Genomic DNA, 27,754 nt, shown 5'->3' with positions numbered 1-27,754 from the left:
CTGGGTTTAGTCATGGTAAACCAATCACATGACCATTTAACATTAAATAGGAACTAGACGCTGTGTCAACCCAACCCAAGTGGTTACAAAAGACACACACCTGAGGCCTTGGGTAAATAGTTCCTCATAACTTTGTTGTTTAAAATTTGTGCATAAGTTTTCAAACTTTAGTAGGATGCACCTCCACCTGCGGGATCTGAAAACACTCACAGCCACATGTTCGGGCTCAGCTGGCTCAGACCGCAGAGCTTCAGGCACACACATTAGTTTTGTAGTTGGTTTGTAGGTTGGAGTAACTGGGCTATAAGCTCTAAAAGCAGCGCAGGTCAGTCTTAAGTGTGTCTGTCATCAGTGGGCGGAGTCCAGGTTGGGCTGAACTTTAACGTAAGGTATTTGCGTTCAGGATTAACGCGTGATTTCACTAATCTGTAAATGTGACAAGTCAGAGCCGCTCTTTATATTCTCACCTTTCTTCTCACTTTCAGACACATCTCCAGCCACCTCCACCTTTTCTTCATCCACACCGCTGGACCTGTCTAACTCCACCCAAACTATCAGGAGTCCTGGGAACGCTGTCACGGAAAATCTGTCACCTCCAGATGTTTCCCCTGCAGTCACCCACCTATCCCCTTTAAATGGCACAGCTGCTTTTACCATGGACCAGTCAGTCGCCTCGGAGACCTCGTCAGGTGGAGGTGACTCCCTAGTCAGGACGGAGGTGGTCACGTCGTTGTACGAGTCATCGTCCTCCATCGCTAGAAACCAGTCCGAGTCGAGCGGAGATGGAGGCGTGACGCTGGGTTCCTCACGTGTGAGCACAGGTGGAGCAACAGACATCATAACTGAGCTACAACCCAAGGACGGATCCACACACCAAACATCTGCAGCACCCTCAGACAGCACCGCCTCAGCTGCACCCACCACCACCACTCCTCCACCGTCTGCATCCAGCACCAGCACATATAGACCACCCAGGTCTCACAGCCAGACCCCGCCCACAGACACAGACTACACCCTTCATCCAAACATCTCAGAGAGTCTGACTCCAGGAGTATTATCAACAGCACCAACAGGTGATGCGGTCCCTGCAAGTAGCACCTCAGCTCCATCAGTCCCACAAACGAGTACAACAAACACCAGCACCACTGGTGCTGTAACCACACCCTCTACGAGCAGCATAACAGCGCCTGCTCCAACCACAGCCACCAAAACCACACCTCCTACAGCCACCAGTAGCACCACCCCTGTCACAACTGCAGAGACTACAGTCGCACCATCAATAACAACACCAGCAACTACACACACAACCATCCCTTTGCCAGCTACAACAGCCAGCTTGACACACACCATCCAACCCTCCACTCGTGCCTCCACTCCCGCTACAACTGCAGCAACCACAGCCACGAACCCGTCTCTAACCACAGCCGTCGATACCACACCTGCCACTGCCAGTACCACCACAACCACAGAGACTGCAGCCACACTATCCATAACAACACCAGCAACTACACCTACATCCATGGCACCATCTCATACCACAGTCACCAAAACCACACCACCCACCACTCCCAGTGATAGTTTCCCAGCTACAACTGCAGATAGTAGAACCACCATGAGATTCATAACAATCTCCGCTACAACCACTCCACCTACGACCGCAACAGCATCTCCTGCTACAACCACCCCACCTACGACTGTAACAGCATCTCCCGCTACAACCACCCCACCTACGACTGTAACAGCATCTCCCGCTACAACCACCCCACCTACGACCGCAACAGCATCTCCCGCTACAACCACCCCACCTACGACTGCAACCGCATCTCCCGCTACAACCACCCCACCTACGACTGTAACAGCATCTCCCGCTACAACCACCCCACCTACGACTGTAACAGCATCTCCCGCTACAACCACCCCACCTACGACCGCAACCGCATCTCCCGCTACAACCACCCCACCTACGACTGTAACAGCATCTCCCGCTACAACCACCCCACCTACGACCGCAACAGCATCTCCCGCTACAACCACCCCACCTACGACTGTAACAGCATCTCCCGCTACAACCACCCCACCTACGACCGCAACAGCATCTCCCGCTACAACCACCCCACCTACGACTGTAACAGCATCTCCCGCTACAACCACCCCACCTACGACCGCAACAGCATCTCCCGCTACAACCACCCCACCTACGACTGCAACAGCATCTCCCGCTACAACCACCCCACCTACGACCGCAACAGCATCTCCCGCTACAACCACCCCACCTACGACTGTAACAGCATCTCCCGCTACAACCACCCCACCTACGACCGCAACAGCATCTCCCGCTACAACCACCCCACCTACGACTGTAACAGCATCTCCCGCTACAACCACCCCACCTACGACCGCAACAGCATCTCCCGCTACAACCACCCCACCTACGACTGCAACAGCATCTCCCGCTACAACCACCCCACCTACGACTGCAACAGCATCTCCTGCTACAACCACCAAAACCACGGCAACCACCACCACCAGCCCCACAGCAACAAGCACCCCCGCTCCAGCAACAAGCATGCTTCACACTACTACGTCCAGAGTCACCTCCACCACACCTGTGAGTACCCCACCTCTGTTTGATGCTGTTATTTTAGAGGACTTCAACATGCGAGCACGCCTGTCTTCATACCTGATTAAAATGGTGTTTAGACGTGTTCAGGATGTTGTGTTGTGTTTGGCGGTAGTTCACGCCGGTTAACTCCAGATCAGTTTTATTCTCCTTGATTTTGATCTTTGACTGTTTGCTGCTTGTATGAAGAAGATCAGTGGGAAACCTGCCAGATGTTGGCAGAGGTTCGGTTTCCTGTGACTGGTGTGGTTCTGGTGCTCCGTGGGAGCGTTGCTTCCAGCTGAAGCAGATGGTTGGGTCTGTGGAGCTGGTGGAGAGCAAATTGAGAGCTCAAAGCCAGTACATACTGAGTGTATGAAAAGACGATCACACTCCTGTGTTACTATGGAAACACAGTATTAATAGTATTATTTTACTCTACCATGTTGACCTGGTAAAGCTCTCCAGACTCTTTTTTATTCTGAAAATCAAAGTCAAATGTAGTCAAGAGGTCGAGTCTCAGAACACGACTTCCGTGTTGAAATGAAGATCGTGTATGAGTAACCTCAAAGTGTGTTTCCTGTTTACCGCTCACTGAGCGACTCCGTCTGTCACTAGAGTGAATCAGCCAGAGTAAATCAGCCAGAGTTTCGGCTGGCTGATTGGGACCCACACCCAGTTTCACACCTTGGCTCAGGCGATTAGAGGATCATCAGGGGGTCCTTTTGTCCCTCTGTGGGGGGAAACTCCCACTAGGTTTATATCTGGGACTCTCCACCATTTGACCTTAGAACTGAAGAAGCTTCTCGGATGAGAGGTGAAACGTCTTCAAGCAACTTAAAGAAGTCCAGACGCTTTTCTTTCCAAGCTCCTTTGATCAAGCAGTTCAGACACATTTTATCAGAGGCGATGAAGAAGCATAGACTAATGAATGACTTAATCAGTGGTGGAAATAAAGAGGAGGTGCAGCCTCTGTGTGTGGTTTAAGGTCTGATTTTGCAGTGATGAAGATGAAGAAACGGTGTGCGTGCAACATAAAGCAGACTTTGATGCTGCTCATACATAAATAGAGCGAGCCTCTGGTGTGAGGCTGTTTCCTGATTGGATAACTCAACCCCAACAATAGCCCACTCTGATGGTAGCGATGGAGCTCAGTTTGATGCTAAAGGTTATGGAGAAAGTCCGAGGCGGGCAGGAAGGAAAGCAGGGCGGGGTGTGCAGAACGTGCCTCTGCTCGCTGAGGGAAAGTTTAAAGATCGATGGACCCAGAGAGAAAAGAGTCACACGGGTCCGGGATGCAGGAGAAAGAAGTTCCAGATCATTTCAGCCTCTGGAGCTGATGGAGGAAACCTCCAGCTCCTCTCTGGACCAAAGTACTTCAGCTGAAAGATGTCTGTAACTGTCAGTGTGTCAGAGGAAGCGTGTTTATTACCGAGCGGTCAGATTTAAATCAGGGATGCTCAGATGTGCCGCTACATGTTTGATTCTTGGATTCGTTTGGGGCGCAAAGACGGTGAGTTACCGGATCATTTATCTACATCCGCTTTCTGTTGTAAGCCAAAGACCAATAAGTAATACGGAGGCAACCTGACAATGGTCTGTGGTGACAGTGGGAAGGAAGAACTCCTTTTAGACAGGAAGAACCCTCCAACAGAATCAGGCTCAGGGGAAATACACAACAGAGTGCTTTGGGCCCTCACTCGTACTCTTTTCATTTCTTAGAGAGTGTAAGCACTACAGAAACAATAAAGTGCCTTATTTTCTGAGAGTGCGATGTTAATAGGGGAACTTTTTACCTCTGTGCAGGCATTTAAACACTCGTGTCACGAGTATGAACCCTTTGGTTTGATCCCAGGAGGAGACAACCTCCTCTGCATTTGCATTGCGAAGGCCATTTGTGTAAAAAAGACATCAGACACCAGGCCTTTGAGTTTCACAAACACCATTTGACCCTGACCCTTCTCTCTGTGACCTCCTGATGCAGGTCCAGACCTCAGAGGGTCCCCGATGCTCCGCAGACCTGAAGGAGATCAGCTCCAGCTCAGACTCCATCGCGGTGCAGGTAACGTCCGCCGGTCTGTCCTGTAACTTCAGTCTGTTCTGCATTCTGGACTCATGGTCCAGTCCTGCCCACTGCAAGTCTGATGGAGAGACCAGCAGCGCCACCATCTGTAATATAACGGGACTGCAACCCGGGACAGTGTATCAGCTGACAGCGGTTTCCAGGAAGGATGGCGAGATTAGCCACGGGACAGTTCAGACAGGTAGGAGCGCACCTGAAGAGTGAAGCTGCAGTTCAGAAGTTAGCACCTGAGTGCTCTGTGTAGCTATTTTAACTTTACCGTCACATTACTTAGAACAAGCTCCGCCCCTTTCTCATGACACCCGTGTACGTGTGCTCCCCATCATGGATAAACCTCCTGCCATTATTGATTATTGATCATATTATGTTTTAGAGCGCGCCAGGTTTTTAAACTTCAAGCAATAAAATCAACATTTCTAAAAATAATACGGTTAAAATATTCAAACTTGTAACTTCCAAGATTCAATATCTCTGGACCTGCTTTACTAACACGTGCATGAAAACAAAAAAATCACCATCAGATTTAGGGAAACATGTTAGTAAATCAGACTGTGCTCACTGCCTGCGTACGGCCAGGTGAAGTTGAAGAGCGCGGCAATGATGTAAGAGAGAAACCTGCACTGCTAAGCCAAGAAAGAAGGAGAACGTCCGGCTGCAGAAACCTTTAAAACACTTTCCTAACTCCAAGGAAGAATCCAGATCAGGGACCGCTTTCCATGGGAGTGATGACTGTTTTAAATAACAGAGAGATAAATAAATCAGGCTGAAATAACGGGCTGCTGAATATTGTTTCCCCTCAAACAGCGACTGTGGCTCCACAATGTTTGGAGTGAAACGAGAAGCAGACAAGAAGAAAACGTGGAGCCGAGGAGGACGTGATCTGTGAGAAGAAGAAGCATTTCGGTGCTTATAATGTTTTGGAAAACTTTAATTAGAGTCTAAAAGGCAATAATAATTATTAGCAGTCGTTTCAAAGACGTGTGCTTCCTTACGATGGACCGGCATCTGTGCACTGTTGGTAAATGAGGCCGATTAATGCTTTGCTTTAATGATTACAAGTGTTTTCCAAAAACATGCTTAAACTAACCCAAACCCTGACCTCCCCCCATCACTGAACTGATCCAGGACCTGCTGCAAACAAACGAAGGAAGTGGCTGAGAGCAGAGGAGGGTGAGGAGGGTGAGGAGGGGATGTTTCTGGAAACAAACACTCAAGATGAGATGAAGACCATTGTTAGAGAGTGTTTCTGTGTTTATCAGGAACTTTCTGGAACGAGCAGCTGCCTCCGAGCTTTCTCTGGTTTTCTCTCAACATTGAAAATGTTCCTGCTCTGTTCATTTTCGTCCCAATTAATACGTTCACATCAGGACGGTGACTGTCAGACTGAAGGCTGGCCGTGAATCACATGGACACGTTTCCTCTGCTGCAGTTTGAAGACCACCGTTCAGGGTAAGGTGGAGTCAGGCGTTGCTTGCTGTGCCTCGGTCCAGTCGTCTCGTAAAAGTCACAGAATCATTTGGATCTTTACAAGTCTGTTGACGTTTCTGGAGCTTCGCAGCTTGTGCTGTGTGGGTCGGACATTTTGTCCTTGGGGTGTTGCCAGCCTTCCAACAGCAAGCAGGGAAGTCTGCTCAAACAGGAAGCCATCACGAAGAACAGGCCAGAGTTCAGGACCGGGGGGGTTGTCCTCATCATCCTGCCCCACCCAGCCTATTTTTTTCAGTTTCCTGTGTGGACTCATGCTGCCTCCGTGAAAACGCTCTCATTCTTTTAGCTGCTCGAACAAGCGTGTGGGCCTCTGCAGCAGCACAGTGTAACAATCACTGCGCCCACGACCACCAACCACATGGGGAATTCACCAAAGCCAGTAGAAGTTCACAATTCTAGATGCCAAAACATAAATATAAACCCGGTCATTAAAAAGGCGTGTTAAACCACTAACATGGTGGCAGGTCATGCTACATGTAGGGCGGTCACCAACAGACTGCACACTATGGAACAAAGCTGATGCTCAGCGGTGCTGACGACTAAACTGAAACTCAGACCCACCTGGATGCAGATGTTTTAGCTGCTTCTCTAAATTGGAAGTCTTTCCTCCTCTGGTTTACAGGATAGTAGTGTTGGCTTTGGGAAATCATTTACCATCTCTTGGTCATCCCTCTGAAACGCACAGTCTTCCCTAGCCGACTCTACCAGAGCTGTTGTGACAGCTGCACTAATCGCCAATTCACGTGTTGTTTTCGATGTTCTTTTGCTCCTTCTTCTTTTTCCTTTGCGTCTTTTTTCTGCAACTAATCCAAACCACAACCCCACCCATGATCCTCGACCACAACCTCCCAGTCCAACTCAAACTCCAAATCTGTCCCCAAACCCACCATAAACCTGTCCCCTTCCATGGTCTTCAACCCGCAATCCAAACTTGTACTCCTTTGAACTCAACCCAAATCTCATTGCCCACCGCAGTCTGTACCAGAAACCCAACCCCAATCCAAACACTACCTCCAACCCTAACCTTAATCCCAGCCTGTCCCTAAACTCAGCCTAGACCTTTCTCCAAGCAGGAGCCACAGCCTGATCCAATCTAAAGTGTTTCTGAATGAACAGCAACAGATACACCAGAACCAAACCAAACCCCCTGAAATCTGCTGCTACAGTTCAGTGTCTTAGTTTTAAAAAACTTTGATTATCCAAATATTAATTAATGGAAAACAAAAGCGCTGTAAAATGTCATTTCAAAATAAAATGTCCTGTTTTCAGTGTGGGTATACACTGAGTGTCCTCTCCTGTTTCAGACCCAGTTGGCCCAGCTCATCTGGACCTCCAGCTGGGCCCAGCTCAACCTCATCATAAAAGCCTGTTTATGGTTCTAAGCGGCTCGGCTCTGACGGTGTCCTGGACTCAGCCTACCGGTCGTGTGGACTGGTACGATGTGACTCTGGAGGACACGAGCTCCGGATCCCGGCGCAGGACCAGAATCAAGGGCTCTGCAGCCTCCCAAACCGGGTTCACCTCCCTGATTCCCGGGACTCTGTACAAAGTCAGTGTGGTAGCTTCAGCTGGGAACAAGAGCGCCTCACCTGTCCACGCAATGACAGCTACAGGTGAGCTACAACACCTGCAGAATCTTCTCACGTTCAAGTTTTATTATTGTACAGGTAGCAACAGCACATCACTACCAGCAATGAAATTCTTACACTCAGAGGGATATGTTGCTCTGGAACATGATTAGAATGCACCTGATTGGCTGAGAGCTTATCACATGATCAATAATAATAAAAACATAGAGCTTTAAAAAGGAATAAAACTAAAACTGTTCCAGAGCAACTCATTCAGCGTGAAAGTGGTTTAAAAAGAAAAACAGTGACCATCACAGTGGTGTCAATACCCTCTGATCTCTCCACCACCCCTCTCTCCCTGCCTCAGCTCCCTCCTCAGTGGACGGCCTGCAGGTGGCGTCCTCTTCCTCACACAGCCTCGGGGTGACTTGGTGGATCGGCTCGGGTCGCACGGAGAACCTCAGGGTTCTGCTGAGGGATCGGGCTGGTGTTCTGCTGAAGAACATCACTCTGAAGAACAGCAGCACCTCGGCAGAGCTGGATGGTCTGCACCCAGGGACCCCGTACACCATCACCGTGGTAACAGAAGCAGTCGGCCTTCAGAGCTCCGCCTCGACAGCATCCGTCACAGGTAGCGAAAGCACTGACCCGTGTTTGAATCTGAAGTAATCTGAGTACATGAGTGTTTCTAAAATACCAAAACACTCGATGGACGTGTGAACTGTGAATTTAGAGATTCGCCCTCATGTCCAGGTCTCTGAACCTTCATCCACTTTCTTCCTGCGTCTTAAAAAGCGGTTTGATGCTGTAGACAATGAAACAAAGATATGGAGTTAGCGGATTTCAGGTCAGGGACTCATCTGCAGAACAGATTATACTTCACCATGCCATCTAAAAATACCCATAAACTGGGAAATACAAATAACCTGCATTAAAAACACTGAGCTCAAAGCTCACCTACATCTGAGTGTGGTTATCCCCAGAACACCTCCACAAACTCCTCCGATCATCAGCAGGGAGCAAAAGGCGTTCACCTGGAGAGACCCGACAAGCACGTGTTAGTAAAACAACACCCGCAGACAGATGTGAGCTACGATGTCTTCAGAGCTCCAATCAGCAGGAAGCTGCAGCAGGGATACAGGAAGTCACGGCTAAAATGAGCTTGAGGAGACAACCTTTCGTCTGTTTCTCAACCTTTCAACCAGACATGGACGTAAAATGACGTCTTTTCAGAGTTCACGACTGACCAATCAGAATTAACCGTCTGAGGTCATCATTGCTGACCCTAACCCCACCCGCACTTTGCAGCATCAGGTTTGAGTCCCAAATATCTGTGGAGGCATCTACAATGTGAACATCGCTGCGTTTTATTTCTTATTCCGCAGAGTTTAACAGCGTCGTTAAATATCTTTGTTGTTTACAGTCCACAACGTGACCTCGGTCATCTGTTTTTCTGGTTCAGACTTTAATGCGTTGAAGTGGCAGTGAATCCACTCAGCGAGGCTGCGTCCTGCTGTGTCATCTTAAATGAGTCACGTGTTTGTCAGACAGCCGACCAGCTGTGAGATTTGCAACCGATGGACTTTACCTCGGCGTTGTTAGCCTGTAAAATAGTTTCAAATATTTCTGTCAGCATGAAGTTAATGAAGTTGTCTTCATTCCTCTGAGCGTTCGAGTTTCGGCGTGAAGATAAAAACTGGATCTTCGTCGTCCTGCGGCTCTGTTTTTCTTTCCAGCAGCAGCGGCGTTTCCGGGATATTTCAGACCTTTCTCCCTCACGCCCTTTCTCTGTCTACAGCTGCTCACCTCACCCAGCCTCTTCATCGCTTCAGTAAATCTGTTCACACGTGGCACAGACTCTCCACCCACACCACATTACATAAACGCCCATTAATCATTGTATTGAAACACTGCTGCTGTTTCCAGGTGAACACATGAGACAGCTGGTAAAGTTCAGGTGAAACAGGAAGAAGAGGAGAAAACTGTACAAACATGAGTCTAACGTGGGTCCTCCTCCTTTTCTTCAGCCCCAGCACCAGTGTCACGTCTCGTCCTCGAAAACAACGGCAGCTCAGACCACCTGCGAGCCTCCTGGCTCCCACCTAAAGGAGGGGTGGAATCCTACCTGGTGACCCTGAGGGCTCCAGGATCCGACCCTCAGCTACGCCACCTTCTCCCCAACATCACCCAAGTGGAGTTTGAGGGCCTGACCCCTGGGCGTAGCTACGAGGTGTCAGTCAGTTCCTCAGCAGGCAGTCAGAGCACCGAGAGCAGGAGCACAGCGAGGACAGGTGAGTTCAGCTCAGAGAGCAGGTACAGAGGGAGTTACAGGTACATGCCGTCGCGTCAGGTGGAGGTGAGAACGCTGGACCACAGACTCAGACGCCCTCTGCTGGGGGGTCTGTGTTGTTTTTATTGCTTTTAATTTCCCCGTCTGTCTTATGCTGTTTCAGTACCTGACCAGGTGTCAGCGCTCTCTATGTCGGCTGATGCTCGAACACTGTGGCTCCGCTGGCTGCCCCCCAGAGGCGACTGGGAGAACTACAGCGTCATCCTGAAGAACGGCTCGGTGGTTCTGGCAAATGAGACCGTCAGTAAGGCAAGCAGGCAGCACGCCTTCTCCGTCCTCAGCCTGGTCCCCGGACGACTCTACAGTGCAGAGGTCACAGTTCACAGTGGCGTTCTGAGCAACACAGCACGCTGCAGCAGTCAGCTGGGTCAGTTCACTTGAAGTCTGAACTTCCAAAATGAGTCGGTATCAGTGTTGTTGACCCTACCCCTTCCTCTCTGCAGCGCCGTGGCCCGTGCAGCAGCTGCTCGTACGCCAGGCTGACGAAACCTCACTGAGCGTCTGGTGGAGTCGGCCGCCCGGACAATGGGACGGCTTCACCGTGCTCCTCAGGTGGGCAACCGCTGCTGCCACCATTGTAGATCAGAGAGTCCTCGGCTGGGAGGCCAAAGAGTGCACTTTCAACAGCATCACGCCTGGGGGCCAGTACATCATTACCGTGACAACCAACAGCGGTAACCTGAGCAGTTCCGCCTCTGTGACGGCACGGACCAGTACGTCACAGCGACGATGACGATGCCACGATTGTAGTATCAATGAAGCATTATTGTTGTTCCTGTTGTAATGCGTTTCCTTTCTCCACCCCCTCAGCTCCGGCTCAGGTCAGTGGGCTGCGGCTCTCCAACCTCGGCAGCACCGACAGTCTGCAGGCGCGGTGGGCACCGGCTTCCGGATATCTGGACTCCTACCAAGTCTTGCTGGTTCACGACAGCAGCGTCATCAAGAATGAGAGCGTGATGGCCAACATCAGCAGCCTCAGCTTCCAGGCCCTGAGACCGGGCGCCCTGTACCGCGTGGTGGTGACCACGGTCAGAGTGGGACACATCTCCAGACAGACGGTGTCCGAGGGACGCACAGGTAAGAAACGCCAGCAGTCGTTTCAGGAACAACACGAGGGTGGAGTCGAGCTGCAGCTTAAACAAAGTGCTCACGCCGTGGGAGATTTATCAGCATGAAGGCTGTACCAGTGAGTCACACCTGACAGCAATGAGAACAGCTCGTTTATTTCTGGTAACCCTGAATTAACCTGAGGAATTAAAACATAACCCAGCTAAACAAACTGTGCCAGTGTTGTCATTAACACTGCTAATTGTTAACAGCATTTATCAGTCATATAACTGGACAGAAGTTAATGCGCATCAAGTCTTTCAGAAATAAAAACAGGTGTATATGTGACGTAATAATAGTATAATTGATCATAATAAGATCAATAATACCATTGATTATGTATTGACTCTGTGTATTTCAGACACATTCTTACTTTGTGTGCTTGTTGAACTGAGAGCAGGATATTAGTGAAAAGCAGGAATTTGTGAGGAATTTTCAGGAAGCGCTGATGACAGAGAGACTTCCCGTCAGGGCGGAGCTTCATTGTTCTTCACCAGTGCCGGCAGCCGTTGTATAACTTGCAGAGGACTTTATGAAGATCACAGAACATACAGAGCGTGCAGAGTAGTCACGATTTCATCTTTGAAACGGATCAAAATAAACAGCAGGAAACATGCTCATCCGCTTTGATCCAGGTGGCTCGGAGAATGAATGTGTGAGTGGTTGTTACAAAAGAGAGTGCTGGTGTGAATGAGGCGCCTCTGGGAGAAGAGAGGCGCCGTGTAAGGATCAGTCGCTCACTTTGATGATATCAGGAGCGAGAGGTCATCTGCGTTTTAATTTTACTCTGAGATGTTTTTCTAAAGCTTCTGGGTTTGGAGCTCACAGTGTGCAGACATGGTAGAGCATTGCTACATCACAGCATCATGATTCAGTGCTCCCCCCGTGTGATCTCTGCATGCTCTCTGTGCTCCTGTCAGAGTTCTCCACAGGTGCAGGTTTTGTTGAACAGAACAGAATATCTTACCTGTTGTTGTAACAAGTACAAAAAATATAAAGTGCAGTCCCTGCGGTGTCAAAAAGTTTAAATATAATTAGAAGAAGAATAAAAATGAGGTAGAACACATCATTCAATAGGGCTCTCTGCAGAACGCTGCAGCACGGGTTTTAACTGGTAAAAGAACATTTGGGCATATTACTCTGGTTCTGGCCTCCTTACACTGGCTTAAAATTGTACTGAGGATCTATTTCAATTTTTTTTTACTGGTTTTTAAATCCTTAACTGCTCTGGCGCCTGTATATTTGCCCTACGTCCCCCCTCGTTCACTCAGCTGAGCAGCTGTTGCTCTCAGGCCCTAACGCTGAAACTTAGAGGAGATCAAGTGTCCTCTACTGTGGCCCCGAAGCTTTGGGATGATCTTCCTCTTCACATCAGGCAGTCTACCTCAGTGGTGGTCTTTAAATCCAGGTTAAAAACTCATTTTTATTCACTGGGCTTAAACTGACACTGTTATCAGTCTTTGTTCTAATGCTCCAGCAGTGGGAACAGCCGTCCCCACGAGTTTGAAGATGTTTTTGAGACTCAAAATGTGCTTTTAGTGTCACAGTTAGGTTATGGTTAGGGTAATCTAAGGTACGAAAACGAGTGTGCTTGTGTGTTTACTCTGACTCCGCCCTCTTCCTACCCCCTCAGTGCCGGCGGCAGTGAGCGATGTCAGGGTCAGCAACAACGGGCGCATGGATTTCCTCAGCGTGTCTTGGAGTCAGGCTGTAGGTGAGGTGGACAGATACCTGGTGACCCTGAGTGACCGGGAGAGGACCATTCACACCCTCACCGTGCCCAAGTCGACCCCGACATGCGTTTTCGACTCGCTGGTGTCTGGACGCCTCTACAACATCTCCATCACTACCTGCAGCGGTCTCTACAAAAATCAGACGTTCATCCAGGAGAGGACACGTATGTACACCACTCACAGCATCGACCAGTCAGAATTTTAAACCATGTTGCAGTAAAGTCGGCACTTTAGAACAATTCATTCAGTTTGTAAGTGTTAAACAGCAAAAATGATACCAACACGTGCTTGTCCAGGTCTATACACACCTGGCTCTGTACCTGCTGCACCCTTTTTGCACAAAACACCGTAAACTCCGGTATCATCAGTCTTGTCTGATTATCCTCCATCAGAGCCGTCGAAGGTCCAGAGCCCCACAGCGACCCACAATGCTTCGGACAGCTACCTGAAGGTGTACTGGCGTCACGCTGCTGGAGACTTCGACCTGTATCAGGTGTTCATCAAGCACAACAACGTCTTCCTGCAAAACAAGACAGTTTCAAAGACGGAGCACAACTGTGTGTTCACCGGCCTGGTGCCCGGCAGACTCTACACAGTGCTAGTGACCACGTGGAGCGGAAAGTACGAAGCCATTGCCTCCACCCATGGCAGCACCTGTGAGTGACCTTTGACCTCAGTCGGGCTCATTAGGAACATGAATGCTGCATCATTCAGCGAGTAAACTAGATGATACATGTCAGGATGCAGTCGAGCTCAGCAGGCGATAGATCGATCGGTGAGAAGGAAAGAAAAACTGTATTTGTTGCCAGATCTGCTGCTGCTCCTCCTCTTTGAGGGACGCTAGCTGAGATGTTTCGGTCCATCTGGGAGGAGACCCCAGACATGCTATGTCCCTCAGCTGGACTTGAAACACCTCTGTGTCCCACGAGAACAGTAGGGGACTGGGCATTTTTGATGATGGGTGGATGGATGATGGGTGGATGGATGGATACATGAATACTTGTTTATATCACGTTCATATGTTTTGCTTGTTACAACATAATAAGATGTGGGAATAAAGCACCAAGTTTCAGATCTGAACCAGGAGGAACAAAGAAACATGTCCCGGTCGTTGTGTCCTTGGGCAAGACACTTCACCCGTTGCCTACTGGTGGTCAGAGGGCCCGGTGGCGCCAGTGTCCGGCAGCCTCGCCTCTGTCAGTGCGCCCCAGGGTGGCTGTGGCTACATGTAGCTGCCATCACCAGTGTGTGAATGGGTGGATGACAGGTTGTGTAAAGCACTTTGGGGTCCTTAGGGACTAGCAAAGCGCTATACAAATACAGCCATTTATCAGCAGATGTTCTTGTCTCTCAGTATCTCTGCAGGAGTTTTGATATGCTTAAACAGCAGCAACGTCCTTGTTCATTTCAAATTCAAAACAAAGCAAATCTGCTCTCTGAGGCTCCTGGAGACTAACTGTGGGTCATGTCATGTCCATCCTTCAGTCCCGGCGGCAGTGCGTTCCCTGACTCTGGCTAGGCGGGGCACCGAGGACCTGCGGGTGACGTGGATGGCAGCTCCGGGTGACGTGGATCACTACGAAGTGCAGCTGCTGTTCAGCGACATGAAGGTGTTTCCTCCCATCACTCTGGGCAGCGGTGTGAGGGATTGCGTCCTGTCATCACTCACACCTGGGCGGCTTTACAAGATCATAGTTTCCACGTACAGCGGCACCAATCAGAAGGCCCGGTACATAGAGGGTCGCACAGGTCAGAGGTCACAGAGGTCTGCTGCCTCTAAACATCACACCACATAATCCAGCACTCCATGTTCAAAAAGGAAAATCTTGGTAATTTACAGTTTACAAAACATCCTGAAAATCTGTTACGGCTTATTTGTAGAGTCCTGCACTTTGTTGTCAGGTGGAGAATGTCTGTGAAGATGTTTGTGAAGTTTCTCAGTCAGCCAGGTCAGTCTAAGGAGCTTGGAAAGAAAAGCGTTGGGAATTGTTTCATCTGAGAAGCTTCTCCAATTCTAAGAGAGTCCCAGATTTTTAAGCCCTATTGTGAGTGTCCCTAAGAGGGTCATGATGTGGGTGACTCACACCTTGGGTCATTTGATCACATGATAGGGTGGGGCAAGGTCTCACAATGGGTTCACCCCAAATCCACACCCGTTTTCACATGTTGGCTCATGAGGTTAGGCAGAGGAGGGGGTCCACGACCCTCGCTTTTCTTTCCAAGCTCCTTAGACTCACGTACACAACATATCAGGGAAGTTAAATGCCTCCTGGTGGCGCTGCAGTTTCTCAGCAGTTGCTCTGGGAACAGTATCTCTACATCTAAATCAGCAGCAGCAGGTAGCTACAATTAACCAGATTACCACTAAGACTTATTACCACCATTATTACCATCATCATTAAACCTTGACGTAAAGAGCAAAAATGCTGTAGATCAAAAGCTCTTTGTCATCTTTCAGTTCCCAGTAAAGTGAAGAACATCCACGTTAGCAACAGTGGAGACAGCAGCAGTCTGATGGTGAGCTGGACTCCTGGTCCGGGCGATGTAGACGGATTCTCCGTGTTTCTGTACAGAGAAAGCCGAAAGTTAAGTACCCGAAGCGTCCTCAAGCACCAGAACGAGGTGACGTTCGGCTCCCTGCAGCCCGGCCAGGTGTACACCATCATGGTTCAGTCTGTGAGTGGAGACCTGGTGAACAACAACACGGTCACAGGGCGCACAGGTTAGAGGACACACCTCTGTACAGTGAATATACACCATGCTGTCGTACAGATTAGCTGGTCCTTACTGCGCTCTGCATCATCCCTGTGTTCCTCAGTCCCCTCTGCAGTGACAGGGCTCCAGGTGGACTCCCACCACACCACCTGTAGTATCCAGGTGAGCTGGCAGGAGGCTCTGGGTGTGGCTGATGGATATGTCCTCCAAGTTCTGGACGACAGAGGCAGCATGGTGAGAAACGTCTCTCAGCCCTTTGGACACACCTGGCAGCAGTTTGACGGCCTCACACCAGGAAAGAAGTATCGAGTGGTGGTCCAGACCACCAGCGGCGGGGTCCACAGTGTTGGGGTCAGCACTGAGGCTCGGACAAGTAAGACTTCCTGTTTCTCACTTTGAATGTGATGGAGGAAAACCTGATGTTTTATACAGTGGGATGCAAAAGTTTGGGCAGCCTTGTTAATAGTCATTATTTTCCTGTATAAATCGTTGGTTGTTACAATAAAAAGTGTCAGTTAAATATATCACATAGGAGATACACACAGTGATATTTGAGAAGTGAAATTAAGTTTATTGGATTTACAGAAAGTGTGCAATAATTGTTTAAACAAAATCAGGCAGGTGCATAAATTTGGAATCTACAAAAAAAGAAATGAAATCAATATTTAGTAGATCCGCCTTTTGCAGAAATTCCAGCCTCTAAACACTTCCTGTAGGTTCCAGTGAGAGTCTGGATTGTGGTTGAAGGTATTTTGGACCATTCCTCTTTACAAAACATCTCTCGTTCATTCAGGTTTGATGGCTTCCGAGCATGGACAGCTCTCTTTAACTCACAGCACAGGTTTTCAATAATATTCAGGTCTGGGCTGAGATGAACGTTCCAGGACGTTGTACTTGTTCCTCTGCATGAATGCTTTAGTGGATTTTGAGCAGTGTCTCGGGTGGTTGAAAGATCCAGCCCCGGCGCAGCTTCAGCTTTGTCACTGATTCGTGGACATTGGTCTCCAGAATCTGCTGATACTGAGTGGAATCCATGTGTCCATCAACTTTGACGAGATTCCCAGTCCCTGCACTGGCCACACAGCCCCACAGCATACCACCATATTTTACTGGAGGCAGCAGGTGTTTTTCTTGCTGTGTTCTTTTCCCTCCATGCATAACGCCCCTTGTTATCCCCAAATAACTCAATTTTAGTTTCATCAGTCCACAGCACCTTATTCCAGAATGAAGCTGGTTTGTCCAAATGTGCTTTAGCGGCTCTGTTTGTGCTGTGGGTGGAGAAAAGGCTTCCTCTGCATCACTCTGGCATACAGCATCTCCTTGTGTAAAGTGCGCCAAGTGTTTGAACGATGCACAGCGACTCCATCTGCTGCAACATGATGTTGGAGGTCTTTGGTGCAGGTCTGTGGGTCGACTCTGACTGTTCTCACCGTCGCTTCTGTCTATCCGAGATGTTCCTTGGTCTGTCACTTCGAGCCTTAACTTGAACTGAGCCTGTGGTCTTCCATTGTCTCGATATGTTCCTAACTGTGGGAACAGACGGCTTACATCTCTGAGACAGCTTTCTGTGCCCTTCCCCTAAACCATGATGGTGAACAATCTTTGTCTTCAGGTCATCTGTGAGTTGTTTTGAGACCCCAGTGTTGCTACTCAGAGAATATTAAAAGAGGAGGGAAACTTACAATTGACCCCCTTAAATACTCTTTCTCATTATTGGATTCACCTGTGTATGTAGGTCAGGGGTCACTGAGCTTACCGAGCCAATTTGAGTTCCAATAATTAGTTCTACAGGTTTTGGAATCAATAAAATGCCAACGGTGCCCAAATTTATGCACCTGCCTGATTTTGTTTAAACAATTATTGCACACTTTCTGTGAATCCAATAAACTTCATTTCACTTCTCAAATATCACTGTGTGTGTCTCCTATATATATTTAACTGATGTTTTTTATTGTACCAACCAACAATTTATACAGGAAAATAATGACTATTAACAAGGTTGCCCAAACTTTTGCATCCCACTGTACATTTTATAGACAAGTCAGAATATTTTGAGAAAGTATTTAGTTGACAAAACTCCAAAACACAAACTTAACAATGTGGTGTATGCTGTACAGTGTAGCGAGGGATGCTCAGACCTCTACATTGGAGAGACCAAACAGCCACTTCACAAGCGCATGGCACAACATAGAAGAGCCACCTCCACAGGGGATGCCAATGTTCACATTGACAGAGAGGACAGATGGTTTCAAAGAGGAGTAAAAGAAGCCATTTATGTCCACTGTGAGCGACCATCTTTGAACAGAGGCGGTGGTTTACAACACAAACTGTCTGCCATCTATAATCCAGTTTTGAGATCCTTCCCAGACGCCTTAACGCCCACTCACATCCTGGGCCATCTGACCTCAGGAAACCAGGGTTGGGGTCAGGTTTCACAATGAGCTCACCCGAAACCCTGGCTGATTGTGACCCACACCCGTTTTCACACCTTGGCTCATGTGATCAGGTAGAGGATCATCAGGGGGTCCTTTGTCCCCCTTTGGGGGTGGGGGGGGGGGGTACTCCCACAGGGTTTAAATCTGGGACTCTCCACCATTTGACTCTAGAACTGAAGAAGCTTCTCGGATAAGAAGTGAAACGTCTTCAAGCAACTTAAAGACGTCCAGACGCTTTTCTTTCCAAGCCCCTTAGACCAGCGGTCCCCAACCCCCGGGCCTCGGACCGGTACCGGTCCATGAGTCGTTTGGTACCAGGCCGCGAGAGTTGAGGCTCAGGTGTGAAATGTTTGGTTTTCAGGGTTTTTATCGGTTTTCAGTGTTATTTTGTTATCGTTTTTATCGTTTACTCGGCTTTCCTGGGTCTTTTCACGTGTGTTATGAATAAATCTTCTTTTTTTCGGTACCAGTACTAGTTTTATTTTGTTGTATTTATCCGCGACACCTTAAAGGCCGGTCCGTGAAAATATTGTCGGGCATAAACCGGTCCGTGGCGCAAAAAAGGTTGGGGACCGCTGCCTTAGACTATTTAGTTGGAACAATACTGAGAAAGAAGATGAATAACTCACCAGGTTCTGGTGGTTTGACCTAAAATCGATTTACAGTGATGTGTGAGAAACTCTTGATTTCTCTCCTCAAGTACACAGTATGATTGATGAAATTTAGTGAAAGTTAAAAGCTTCCCTCGTCCCTTCTCCTGTAGACCCAGCGGTGGTCACCAATCTGGCCGTCACTGCAAACACCACCACCAGCCTGTCCTTCCACTGGTCGCCACCAGAGGGAGACTTTCAGCTGTATGAAGTTTTTCTGTATGATCGTAATGACCAGCTGCACGAGAAAAAGCGCGTCCAGTCCAACAGTCAGCAGTGTACTTTTCAGGGCCTCAGACCTGGTGCTCCTTACAAGATGTTGATCCAGATCCACAGTGGAGACCAGACCAACCAGACCTCCATCTACACCAGAACAGGTGAGACCAGCTGGTCCTCCAGAGTACACGGTCCTTGACTGGAAATAAAATGTAAAGGATATTATGCCTTCTGTACCCGAAGAGTGGACTTGCAGATTGTATCAGTGATCGTGTTTCTCTTCAGTCCCGTCAGCTGCAGCGTTCCTGAAAGCTAAGAGTGGAAACCAGTCTGACAGTCTTTGGGTAAACTGGGAGCATGGTGGAGGTGATCTAAGTGGATACCAGCTGTATCTCTACAACCCCAACGGTTCTCAGCAGGCCATGCATCAGCTGGGCTCAGAGGCCACAGGGTTCATCTTCTCAGGCCTTGTAGCGGGTCGCCTGTATCGAGCTGAGGTGCTGAGCCAGAGCGGCGGGCTCAGCAACAGGGCGAGCACCCTGGGCCGGACGGGTAAGATGCAGCTTCTGTTAGAGCTCAGATCACCTCAGTATTCCTTGATATTCAGTCAGCAGTTTCAGTGGTTTAGCAAAAGGCATTTTTCCAGTTTTATCAGTGCAGCACACAGTCGCAACATAAAGTAACAAGAGACATTTTAAAACATAAAGTCTAGAAACACGAGGAACAGAACAGAAGAAATCCTAATTTTAAGCAGAGACACACGAATCGGAATAGTTTCTGATCAGCAACAAATCCTGTCCCTCCTCAGCTCCCAGACCACCTGCCTCCATCTTGTTCAGGGGGGTGACCAACACCTCCCTGGAGATCACATGGAGCGGCCCTGTGGACTCCGACTATGATGACTTTGACCTGCAGTGGACTCCTCGGGACCGGCTGTCCATCATCAATCCGTACCACACCCGGACGTCCAGCAACCGCATCCTGAGGGGGATGTTCCCTGGACGGCTCTACAACTTCAGCCTCCGCACCGTCAGTGGGACCACAGAGCCTGGGGCCACACCTACCTATAGCACACCTATCCGCAAAAGCATCCGCACCAGTAGGTGGCAGCACTTTATGTCAATTCTGATGTGAATTGTCATGTGGTTTCACTCCATTACTTTCGTCTACAGAGCCAGAGAGAGTCCACAGCCTCCACTGTCGCCCTCAGAGTTCCACCTCCATCTCCTGCTCCTGGGTAACCCCGGACACTGATTATGACTCCTACACCATCGAGTGTCTCCACAAGGATTCCCACACACTGATGTACTCCAGACTCGCTGAGCAGGACTCCAACAGCTACATCATCACTGAGCTGGAGCCTCACAAACACTACACAGTCTCTGTGAAGGTCATGTCTGGTGGGAAGCCCAGCGACGAGGCTCAGGACAACGTGGTCACCATGCTTGACCGTAAGAGCGAGTGGAAGTTAACATGTCCTCAGCATGACGGAGGGTGTTTAACATGCTGTCCTCCTGTTGACTCTTGAAGGTCCTCCTGTGCCCCCCTCCGGTACCCGGGTCAGTGAGCAGTCTGCTGTGGTCACCAAGTCCTCCATCTCCTTCCAGTTTAACTGCAGCTGGTTCAGTGACGTTAATGGAGCTGTTAAGTACTTCACTGTAGTGGTGACTGAGTCTGAAGGTGAGCAGCATCCACATAAGGCCAGTTTACTGGAATTCTTCTAATTGGATGATCCTCCTAAAAAGAATCTGTAGTAACTCCTCTTGGATCTCCTTCCTGTTGTTCTGGTCACCTGACTTCACTTGGTGGTATCGGCCTTAAATTGTGTGTTCTGTCATTTTTTTTTACCATTCCCTCATACCTCTTCTTTTGGGATAAATAATGGATAATGGGATGGATTATGGAATTATGGATGATGATGAAATAATAATGAGTGCATGTTGACATTAATAATACACAAATGAATAGATGGATAACGGAAACAATAATGGATGGACAGATAATAGGATGCAATAATCTAATCCTGAATCTTCTGGTTTGTTTTTGAAGATGTTAGCCTAATGCAGCTGGAGCAGAAGCACCCACTGCCCTCCTACCTGGACTACAGCTCCAACAGCTCCATCAGGTCCTACCAGACCAGCTATTTCCCCAGCCAATGCACCGAGAGCCCTGACAGCACCACCCAGAGCTTTAACATCAGCTTGGGGACTGGGATGGACTTGCTAGGGGGCACCTGTGATGCCAGAGGCTCAGACCAGGACCCAGAGTCTAGTGGAGAGCTGAACCACTTCTGTGATGGACCCCTGAAGCCAAAGACTGCCTACAGGTACTGAAAAATCCTCTGCATGAATGTCAGGTACTTGACTCCGTGTCCACTTCCTCCAAACTGCAGCACTCCAGGGCGGTAGACTGACCAGAAACCTGGAGCCTTAATGGTTTGTTAGAACCAGCTCATCATCTCTGAAACTTTCAGCCCTGTAGACTTTTTGCTCCAGCGTTACCTCTAAGGTCAGGCGTTGCGTGAATAACCTTAGGGGCATCTGTGTTTGTCTCCAGGATCAGCGTCCGAGCTTTCACTCAGCTGTTTGATGATGATGCAAAGGACTTGAGTGTCTTGTCTCCACTGTTCTCTGACACCTGCCTATCGCAGCCCATCATCACTGAGGCTGGTGAGAACAAACCTTAGCTCGATTAAAATACACCCGAGGTCAAGCTGGGACGAGCAGGTGCAGGTGAAAAATTCAGAAAAGTATCACAGTTGTGTTTCCTCCTGCAGAGCCTCTGAGCGGTGTCATCGAAGGTGTAAGTGCTGGACTCTTCCTCGCTGCTGTGATTGTGGGAATCACTGCTCTGTTTGTCTGCAGGCACAGAACTCGCAAAGTGTGAGTATCAGAGGATGCACCTGTCTGTAAGGTACACCTGCTTATCTTTGTTTAGGTTAAACGGTGCTGCTGTGTTTCCACCAGTGAGGAAGAGAGGCTGGAGGTCAGGATAAATATGAGGAGAGAGAGAGCAGCAGCGGGGAACCAGCTGGGTGTCAGAGGGTAAGTAATCAATAATCAATAATGTTCAGGGATGTTTGCACAGTGACTCACCTTTCATAACACTCTATACAACACATTTGAAATGAAACAGTAAGAGTGCAAACTCTCACCACCGTTGATATGAAATAAAATCATTAGAGTTTTTTACCCAGAAAGTTGATCCTGTTCATCTGGACGTCTTCAGTGGGAGAAATGTTTCATTATCATCAGGTGACTTCTTTAGTCCCAGCTGACTGCAGGTATCAACCTTATAAGCACCTGCACAATGACTGAGTCTAGCACCACTGGTGACCAATGGGCTGTGAGGTCAGTTTATGATCATTAATATGGAAAATGTCACGATCACCGATCTGTGATCATTGATCGATGGCCATGAGTCTCACAGCATTGTAAGATGGTGACCCTTAGGCCCCCTCCTCGATTCAGAGATGGTCTCCACAGGTCTTTTGGAAGGACGATAGTTTCAGTCACTGTGCAAATGTCCTGTTCATAAGGTTGAAACCTGCAGTCAGCTGAGATTGAAGAAGTCACCTGGACGATGATGAAACGTGTCTCCCACTGAAGATGTCCGAATAAACAGAATCAGCTTTCTGGAATTCCCTTACCTGCATGATACACTGATGGACATGCATGTCCTCTAAAATCCACCAGGGGGTGCTGCAGCACCTTCAGCTCCCTTACCTGCTGAAGGTATCACAGGCAGCATCAGAACTGAACTGATACTACAGTCAGAGTACTTTTTGCCTTTGTTTCTGCAGACATGTGATTGCATTGTGACAGCTTGTTTTTTCTTTCAGAGGAGGTTCTGATTAATGCATGTAGTACTGCATGTAGTACTGCATGTAGTACTGCATGTAGTATTGCATGTAGTACTGCATGTGTGTACAGATGAAAATGCATCATTAGGTTTAAACTCTGAGGTCTCTCTCTCTCTCTCCCTGCCTTTTGCTCCTCAGCAGCCGTCGAATCTCCAGGTCTGTAATCCCGTTCACACTGCTTCAGGTTCATCTTTGACCTTTTGTGAATTTTTCTGGTTTTAAATGTTTTCTTTTCTCCTGCAGTCCCATTAAGATTGTGAACTTTGAGTCTCACTACAGCAAACTACAGGCTGACTCCAACTACCTGATGTCAGAGGAGTATGAGGTCAGCAATCAATAAAACTAATTTGTTCCTCTTTGAAAGACCCCAGCTTCAGCATATCACATCCCCCAAGAATAAAAAACTTGTGGCAACATTGAGGATTGTGAAGGATGTTAGATCCAGGGTTTATCCTGTCTGTTTTCACTATTTTGACGTTTAAGAGTGTTCAGAGTGGGCCTTTGTTTGTGTTGTGAATCGCTTTTATTTTCTCCCTATCAGGATCTGAAGGACGTCGGTCGTAACCAGCCTCTGGACTCGGCTCTGCTGCCGGAGAACCGGGGAAAGAACCGATACAATAACATCCTGCCCTGTGAGTCAAGAGCCCACAGACACAATAAGAGATCACCGGGTTGTAGAAGGTCTGGGTCTAACTGCCTTTCTCGTATTCAGACGACTCGACGAGGGTCAAGCTGTCCTACGTTGATGACGACCCCTGCTCTGACTACATCAATGCCAGTTACATCCCAGTAAGTCAGTACAGACTTGACATGCACCACACTGGAGACTCCTTCAAAGAGCAGTAAAGAGTGAAAACATAAAAACATGCAGTGCATCTTAGTTTTTACTCAGGTGAGTAGGGCCACCTAATAGCTTCTCCTTCATCGTTACTTCATTTCGCAGCTTGCCAGTCGGTGTTTTTTGGTGACCATACAATGATTGCAACACAAACACACCTGGCTTAGTTAGGACAGGGTTTAATTTTGGTTGGATGTGAAGAAGTCCATTGCAAAGACTGATCTCGATAAAGACTCATTTAGAAGTTAAGAGCAGGATGGGTGAAGACGAGATGATGAAGCTGGTCTCTGAAACCTGAGACAAAGACGATAAAGTGTTTACCGAGGTTAGAGAGCGTGTGAGCAGTAGCATCATTTTCTCATAGACTCCTATGAGTCAGTCACAGGGGTTGTCCGAATTTCGGGGGGTTCACGCTCTCTGTTTTCAGGGTAACAGCTTCCGGCGGGAGTACATCGCCACACAGGGTCCTCTGCCTGGAACTAAAGACGACTTCTGGAAGATGGTTTGGGAGCAGAATGTCCACAATGTGGTGATGGTCACTCAGTGTGTGGAGAAAGGAAGGGTGGGTAGCACAGAGGCAATGATTACAGAAACCATCTTCACAAACTCATCAGCCTGAAACAGTGAGGTTTTCCTCCTCTTCCTCCATCCAGGTGAAATGTGATCACTACTGGCCATTCGATCAGGATCCTCTGTACTACGGAGACCTGATCGTCCAGATGCTGTCAGAATCGGTTCTACCTGAGTGGACGATCAGAGAGTTTAACATCTACAGCGTACGTTTCACTGACAGCTGTCATCTTTGTTACAGAACCGGTTTGAGTGCGAAAGACGGCTCGAACGCTTGTTTCGTTTTATTCTTGAGAAACAAGAAAACGATCCCACCTCAGTTTAATGTGACTGTGCGTTGCAGGAGGAGCAGCTCGGCTTCAGCCGCCTGGTTCGTCAGTTTCACTACACGGTGTGGCCGGACCACGGTGTCCCAGAGACCACTCAGTCCCTCATCCAGTTTGTCCGTACTGTCCGAGACTACGTCAACAGGACTTCGGGATCTGGAGCCACTGTAGTCCACTGCAGGTACCTCATTGTGCCCTTAAAATATCAGCCTCTTCAGAGTGACGAACCACTGAATTCCTAGAATCTCAAACTGTGTGAAGCATCACATGGTCAGATGAGAAGTAATTATAGCTAAACCAACAGAAACCTCATAGTCTGAGAACCCTTATGTTTTTCACCAGTATAACACGCTAATTTGTGTTTGTGGACTAATGTGGACCATCCTGCTCATTAGCTGTGGTCAGTATACGACGTGTTTTTTGACTGGACTTTGGTCTTTTTGTCAGCGCCGGTGTGGGCCGGACGGGGACTTTCATTGTCCTGGATCGAGTGCTGCAGCAACTGGACGCCAAAGACACGGTGGATATCTACAGCGCCGTGTTTGACCTGCGACTCCATCGATCCCACATGGTGCAGACTGAGGTAGGACCAATGCTTCATGGGGGCAAACGTTTGTATGCCGTTATGTGGCATCTATCTCTGCACTTTTAATCGACTCTTCCTTTTCTGTGTGTCAGCCATATTTGTAGTTTGAAAATTGTTTAATCTGGTATGATGACTGAAATTTCACATTTGGGATTTCAGCACTGAAACTGCTGCTGAGAACCTGAATGAGTTCAGACTTATTATTTACATACTTCAATTTGTTTTCATGTCTGATGCTATGAGATGGTCCAGAGATGTCCTCTGAGAGCTTTCCTGAGCTGAGCAAATGTAAATATTAAATATATCAACGGAACCCAAGATCTCCTGTTTACAAGACGGGTTTTTTTCAGTTTGTCCTGACTGGCTAATCTGTGTTTCTAAAACTGGTCCTGACAAACACCTGAAGGCACTCAGTCACAGGTGACTAAAATAATCCCCCAGGCTGAAATGATAGACTCCTGTAATAATCCCATAATCTCTGCTGTCAGACTGAAAATGATATTTTGTAATCTGAGCTCAGGTGTGACTCACCTGCCACCTCTCCACAGGTGCAGTATGCATACCTGCATCAGTGTGTCAGAGACGTTCTCAGAGCCAGGAAGCTACGCAGCGAGCAGGAGGGAATGTACAGGATGTGAGGCGGTGAGTCATTGATAACCTTCATATTATTGATCCTACATATCAGATTACCACCCTCAGATTATGAACACATTATTGACAGATTATTGGTCCTTTTTACGGGGTGGCTGTAGCTCAGGTGGCAGAGCAGATCAGCCACTTACCAGAAGGTCGGTGGTTCAATCCCAGGCTGCTCCAGTCTGCATGCCAAATATCCTTGGGCAAGATACTAACCCCAAGTTGCTCTCCGATGCATCCATCGGAGTGTGAATGTGTGTGAATGTTAGATACTCAGCACTTAAACTTAGAAGAAGTGCCTGTGTGAATGGGTGTGATTGGGTGAATGAATTAGCTGTGTAAAGCGCTTTGAGTGCTCAGACAGAGAACAAAAGCACTATAACCAGTCTGTTTACCATTTAACAGACGTGGAGCCTCAGATTAACATCAGGTTATTGACAGGTTAATGACAGGTTATTGATGGGTTATTGACAGGTTATTGATGGGTTATTGACGGGTTATTTATGGGTTATTGAGAAGTTATTGACGGCTTATTGAGCCGTTATTGACAGGTTAATGACAGATTATTGATGGGTTATTGACAGGTTATTGATGGGTTATTGACAGATTATTGACAGGTTAATGACAGATTATTGATGGGTTATTGACAGGTTAATGACAGGTTATTGACGGGTTATTGACAGGTTAATGACAGATTATTGACAGGTTAATGACAGATTATTGATGGGTTATTGACAGGTTATTGACAGGTTATTGATGGGTTATTGACGGGTTATTTATGGGTTATTGAGAAGTTATTGACGGCTTATTGAGCCGTTATTGACAGGTTAATGACAGATTATTGATGGGTTATTGACAGGTTATTTACAGGATACAGATGGGTTATTGACGGCTTATAGAGAAGTTATTGACAGGTTACTGACAGGCTATTGACAGCTCATTGACAGGTTATTGACAGGTTAATGACGGCTTATTGAGAAGTTATTGACAGGCTAGTGACAGATTATTGATGGGTTATTGACATCTTATTTATAGGTTATTGACAGGTTGTTGCCATTTTATGACGATTATTGACAGGTTATTGATGGGTTATTGATGGCTTATTGACAGATTATTAACAGGTTACTGACGGCTTATTGATGGGTTATTGGTCCTTTCCACAGACGCTGACCCTGACCGTAACGATTGTACTGACTGCTGAGCCATTGCTGAGCTCTTCAGAGAGACATGTCCATATATTTTTCTACAGTGTTCGTATGTCACAGAGAAATGTTTATAACTTTAATTTGTTTTAATTTATGTTCAGCTGTGTGATGTCTTTCTGTATAGATTATCTATAGATTATTGGTTGTATCATCTCCTATGTGTTTGATTTGCTGGAATATTGGCTCCAGTTTCTTGGTTGAGTTTCTGTTGTCCTGTTTATATCTCTGTCACAGGTGCTCATACCTGTAAGTTTACCTGTGCTTGTACCTGTAAGTGTACCTGTGCTCGTCTGTATGTGAGCAGCTTATTAAACACACAACACAAAATTATCAGCTCTCTAATTATTCATCCAGAAACTCTATGATAATCTGAGCAGGATTATTTCAGTACAACTGAACTCTGAGCGCAAGAAAAAAAAGAACATAAAGCTTCTAAAACAAAAGATGTTTTTCACTATGAATTATGGGACGAAATCGTCTCCTCTCCTGCTTCAGTGCTTCCTAAAGGAGATCCTATCCGGTCTTTAACTGATGATCTGATAAATCCTGCTTCCGGGTCCAAACTACTCTGCGTTTAATAAGTCTGTTGTGTTTTTAACATGCTTTGTATCTTGTTATACAGGGTAGGCCATTTATATGGATACAGCGTAATAACATGGGAATGGTTGGTGATACTAAAGTCCTGTTTGTGGCACATTAGTATATGTGAGGGGGCAAACGCCTCAAGATGGGCGGTGACCATGGTGACCATTTAGAAGTCGGCCATCTTGGATACAACTTTTGTTTT

The 27,754-nt window shown here is 47.7% G+C and overlaps 1 protein-coding gene across 3 annotated transcripts in view; it reads left to right on the top strand.

The window, feature by feature from the left end:
* ptprbl (protein tyrosine phosphatase receptor type B, like) overlaps positions 1–27,297 on the top strand; it is a 30,139-nt gene extending 2,842 nt beyond the window's left edge. Inside the window, exons 2-33 of one of the 3 annotated variants that reach the window (XM_082540067.1) lie at positions 486–2,608; positions 4,584–4,863; positions 7,475–7,783; positions 8,106–8,369; positions 9,766–10,029; positions 10,192–10,455; positions 10,532–10,801; positions 10,899–11,165; positions 12,829–13,092; positions 13,321–13,584; positions 14,414–14,677; positions 15,387–15,650; positions 15,747–16,016; positions 18,842–19,105; positions 19,230–19,496; positions 19,753–20,043; positions 20,117–20,395; positions 20,475–20,624; positions 20,994–21,270; positions 21,501–21,613; positions 21,721–21,826; positions 21,911–21,988; positions 22,948–22,962; positions 23,050–23,131; positions 23,348–23,438; positions 23,519–23,595; positions 24,072–24,206; positions 24,298–24,420; positions 24,558–24,721; positions 24,988–25,123; positions 25,675–25,768; positions 26,926–27,297. In XM_082540067.1, the coding sequence (XP_082396193.1) occupies positions 486–2,608; positions 4,584–4,863; positions 7,475–7,783; positions 8,106–8,369; positions 9,766–10,029; positions 10,192–10,455; positions 10,532–10,801; positions 10,899–11,165; positions 12,829–13,092; positions 13,321–13,584; positions 14,414–14,677; positions 15,387–15,650; positions 15,747–16,016; positions 18,842–19,105; positions 19,230–19,496; positions 19,753–20,043; positions 20,117–20,395; positions 20,475–20,624; positions 20,994–21,270; positions 21,501–21,613; positions 21,721–21,826; positions 21,911–21,988; positions 22,948–22,962; positions 23,050–23,131; positions 23,348–23,438; positions 23,519–23,595; positions 24,072–24,206; positions 24,298–24,420; positions 24,558–24,721; positions 24,988–25,123; positions 25,675–25,764 (8,105 nt within the window). In that variant the 3' untranslated portion in view covers positions 25,765–25,768; positions 26,926–27,297. Of the gene's footprint in view, positions 1–485; positions 2,609–4,583; positions 4,864–7,474; positions 7,784–8,105; positions 8,370–9,765; positions 10,030–10,191; positions 10,456–10,531; positions 10,802–10,898; positions 11,166–12,828; positions 13,093–13,320; positions 13,585–14,413; positions 14,678–15,386; positions 15,651–15,746; positions 16,017–18,841; positions 19,106–19,229; positions 19,497–19,752; positions 20,044–20,116; positions 20,396–20,474; positions 20,625–20,993; positions 21,271–21,500; positions 21,614–21,720; positions 21,827–21,910; positions 21,989–22,944; positions 22,963–23,049; positions 23,132–23,347; positions 23,439–23,518; positions 23,596–24,071; positions 24,207–24,297; positions 24,421–24,557; positions 24,722–24,987; positions 25,124–25,674; positions 25,769–26,925 lie in introns of all 3 variants that reach the window. The other 2 variants (XM_082540066.1, XM_082540068.1) reach the window with 2 other exon arrangements.
* Positions 27,298–27,754: the final 457 nt, after the last annotated feature.

The sequence above is a fragment of the Aulonocara stuartgranti genome (genome assembly GCF_965226115.1).
Source record: "Aulonocara stuartgranti genome assembly, chromosome: 7".
Taxonomy (NCBI): domain Eukaryota; kingdom Metazoa; phylum Chordata; class Actinopteri; order Cichliformes; family Cichlidae; genus Aulonocara; species Aulonocara stuartgranti.
The sequence above is the reverse complement of the archived record's forward strand: the minus strand, read 5'-3'. Positions and strand labels throughout refer to the sequence as shown.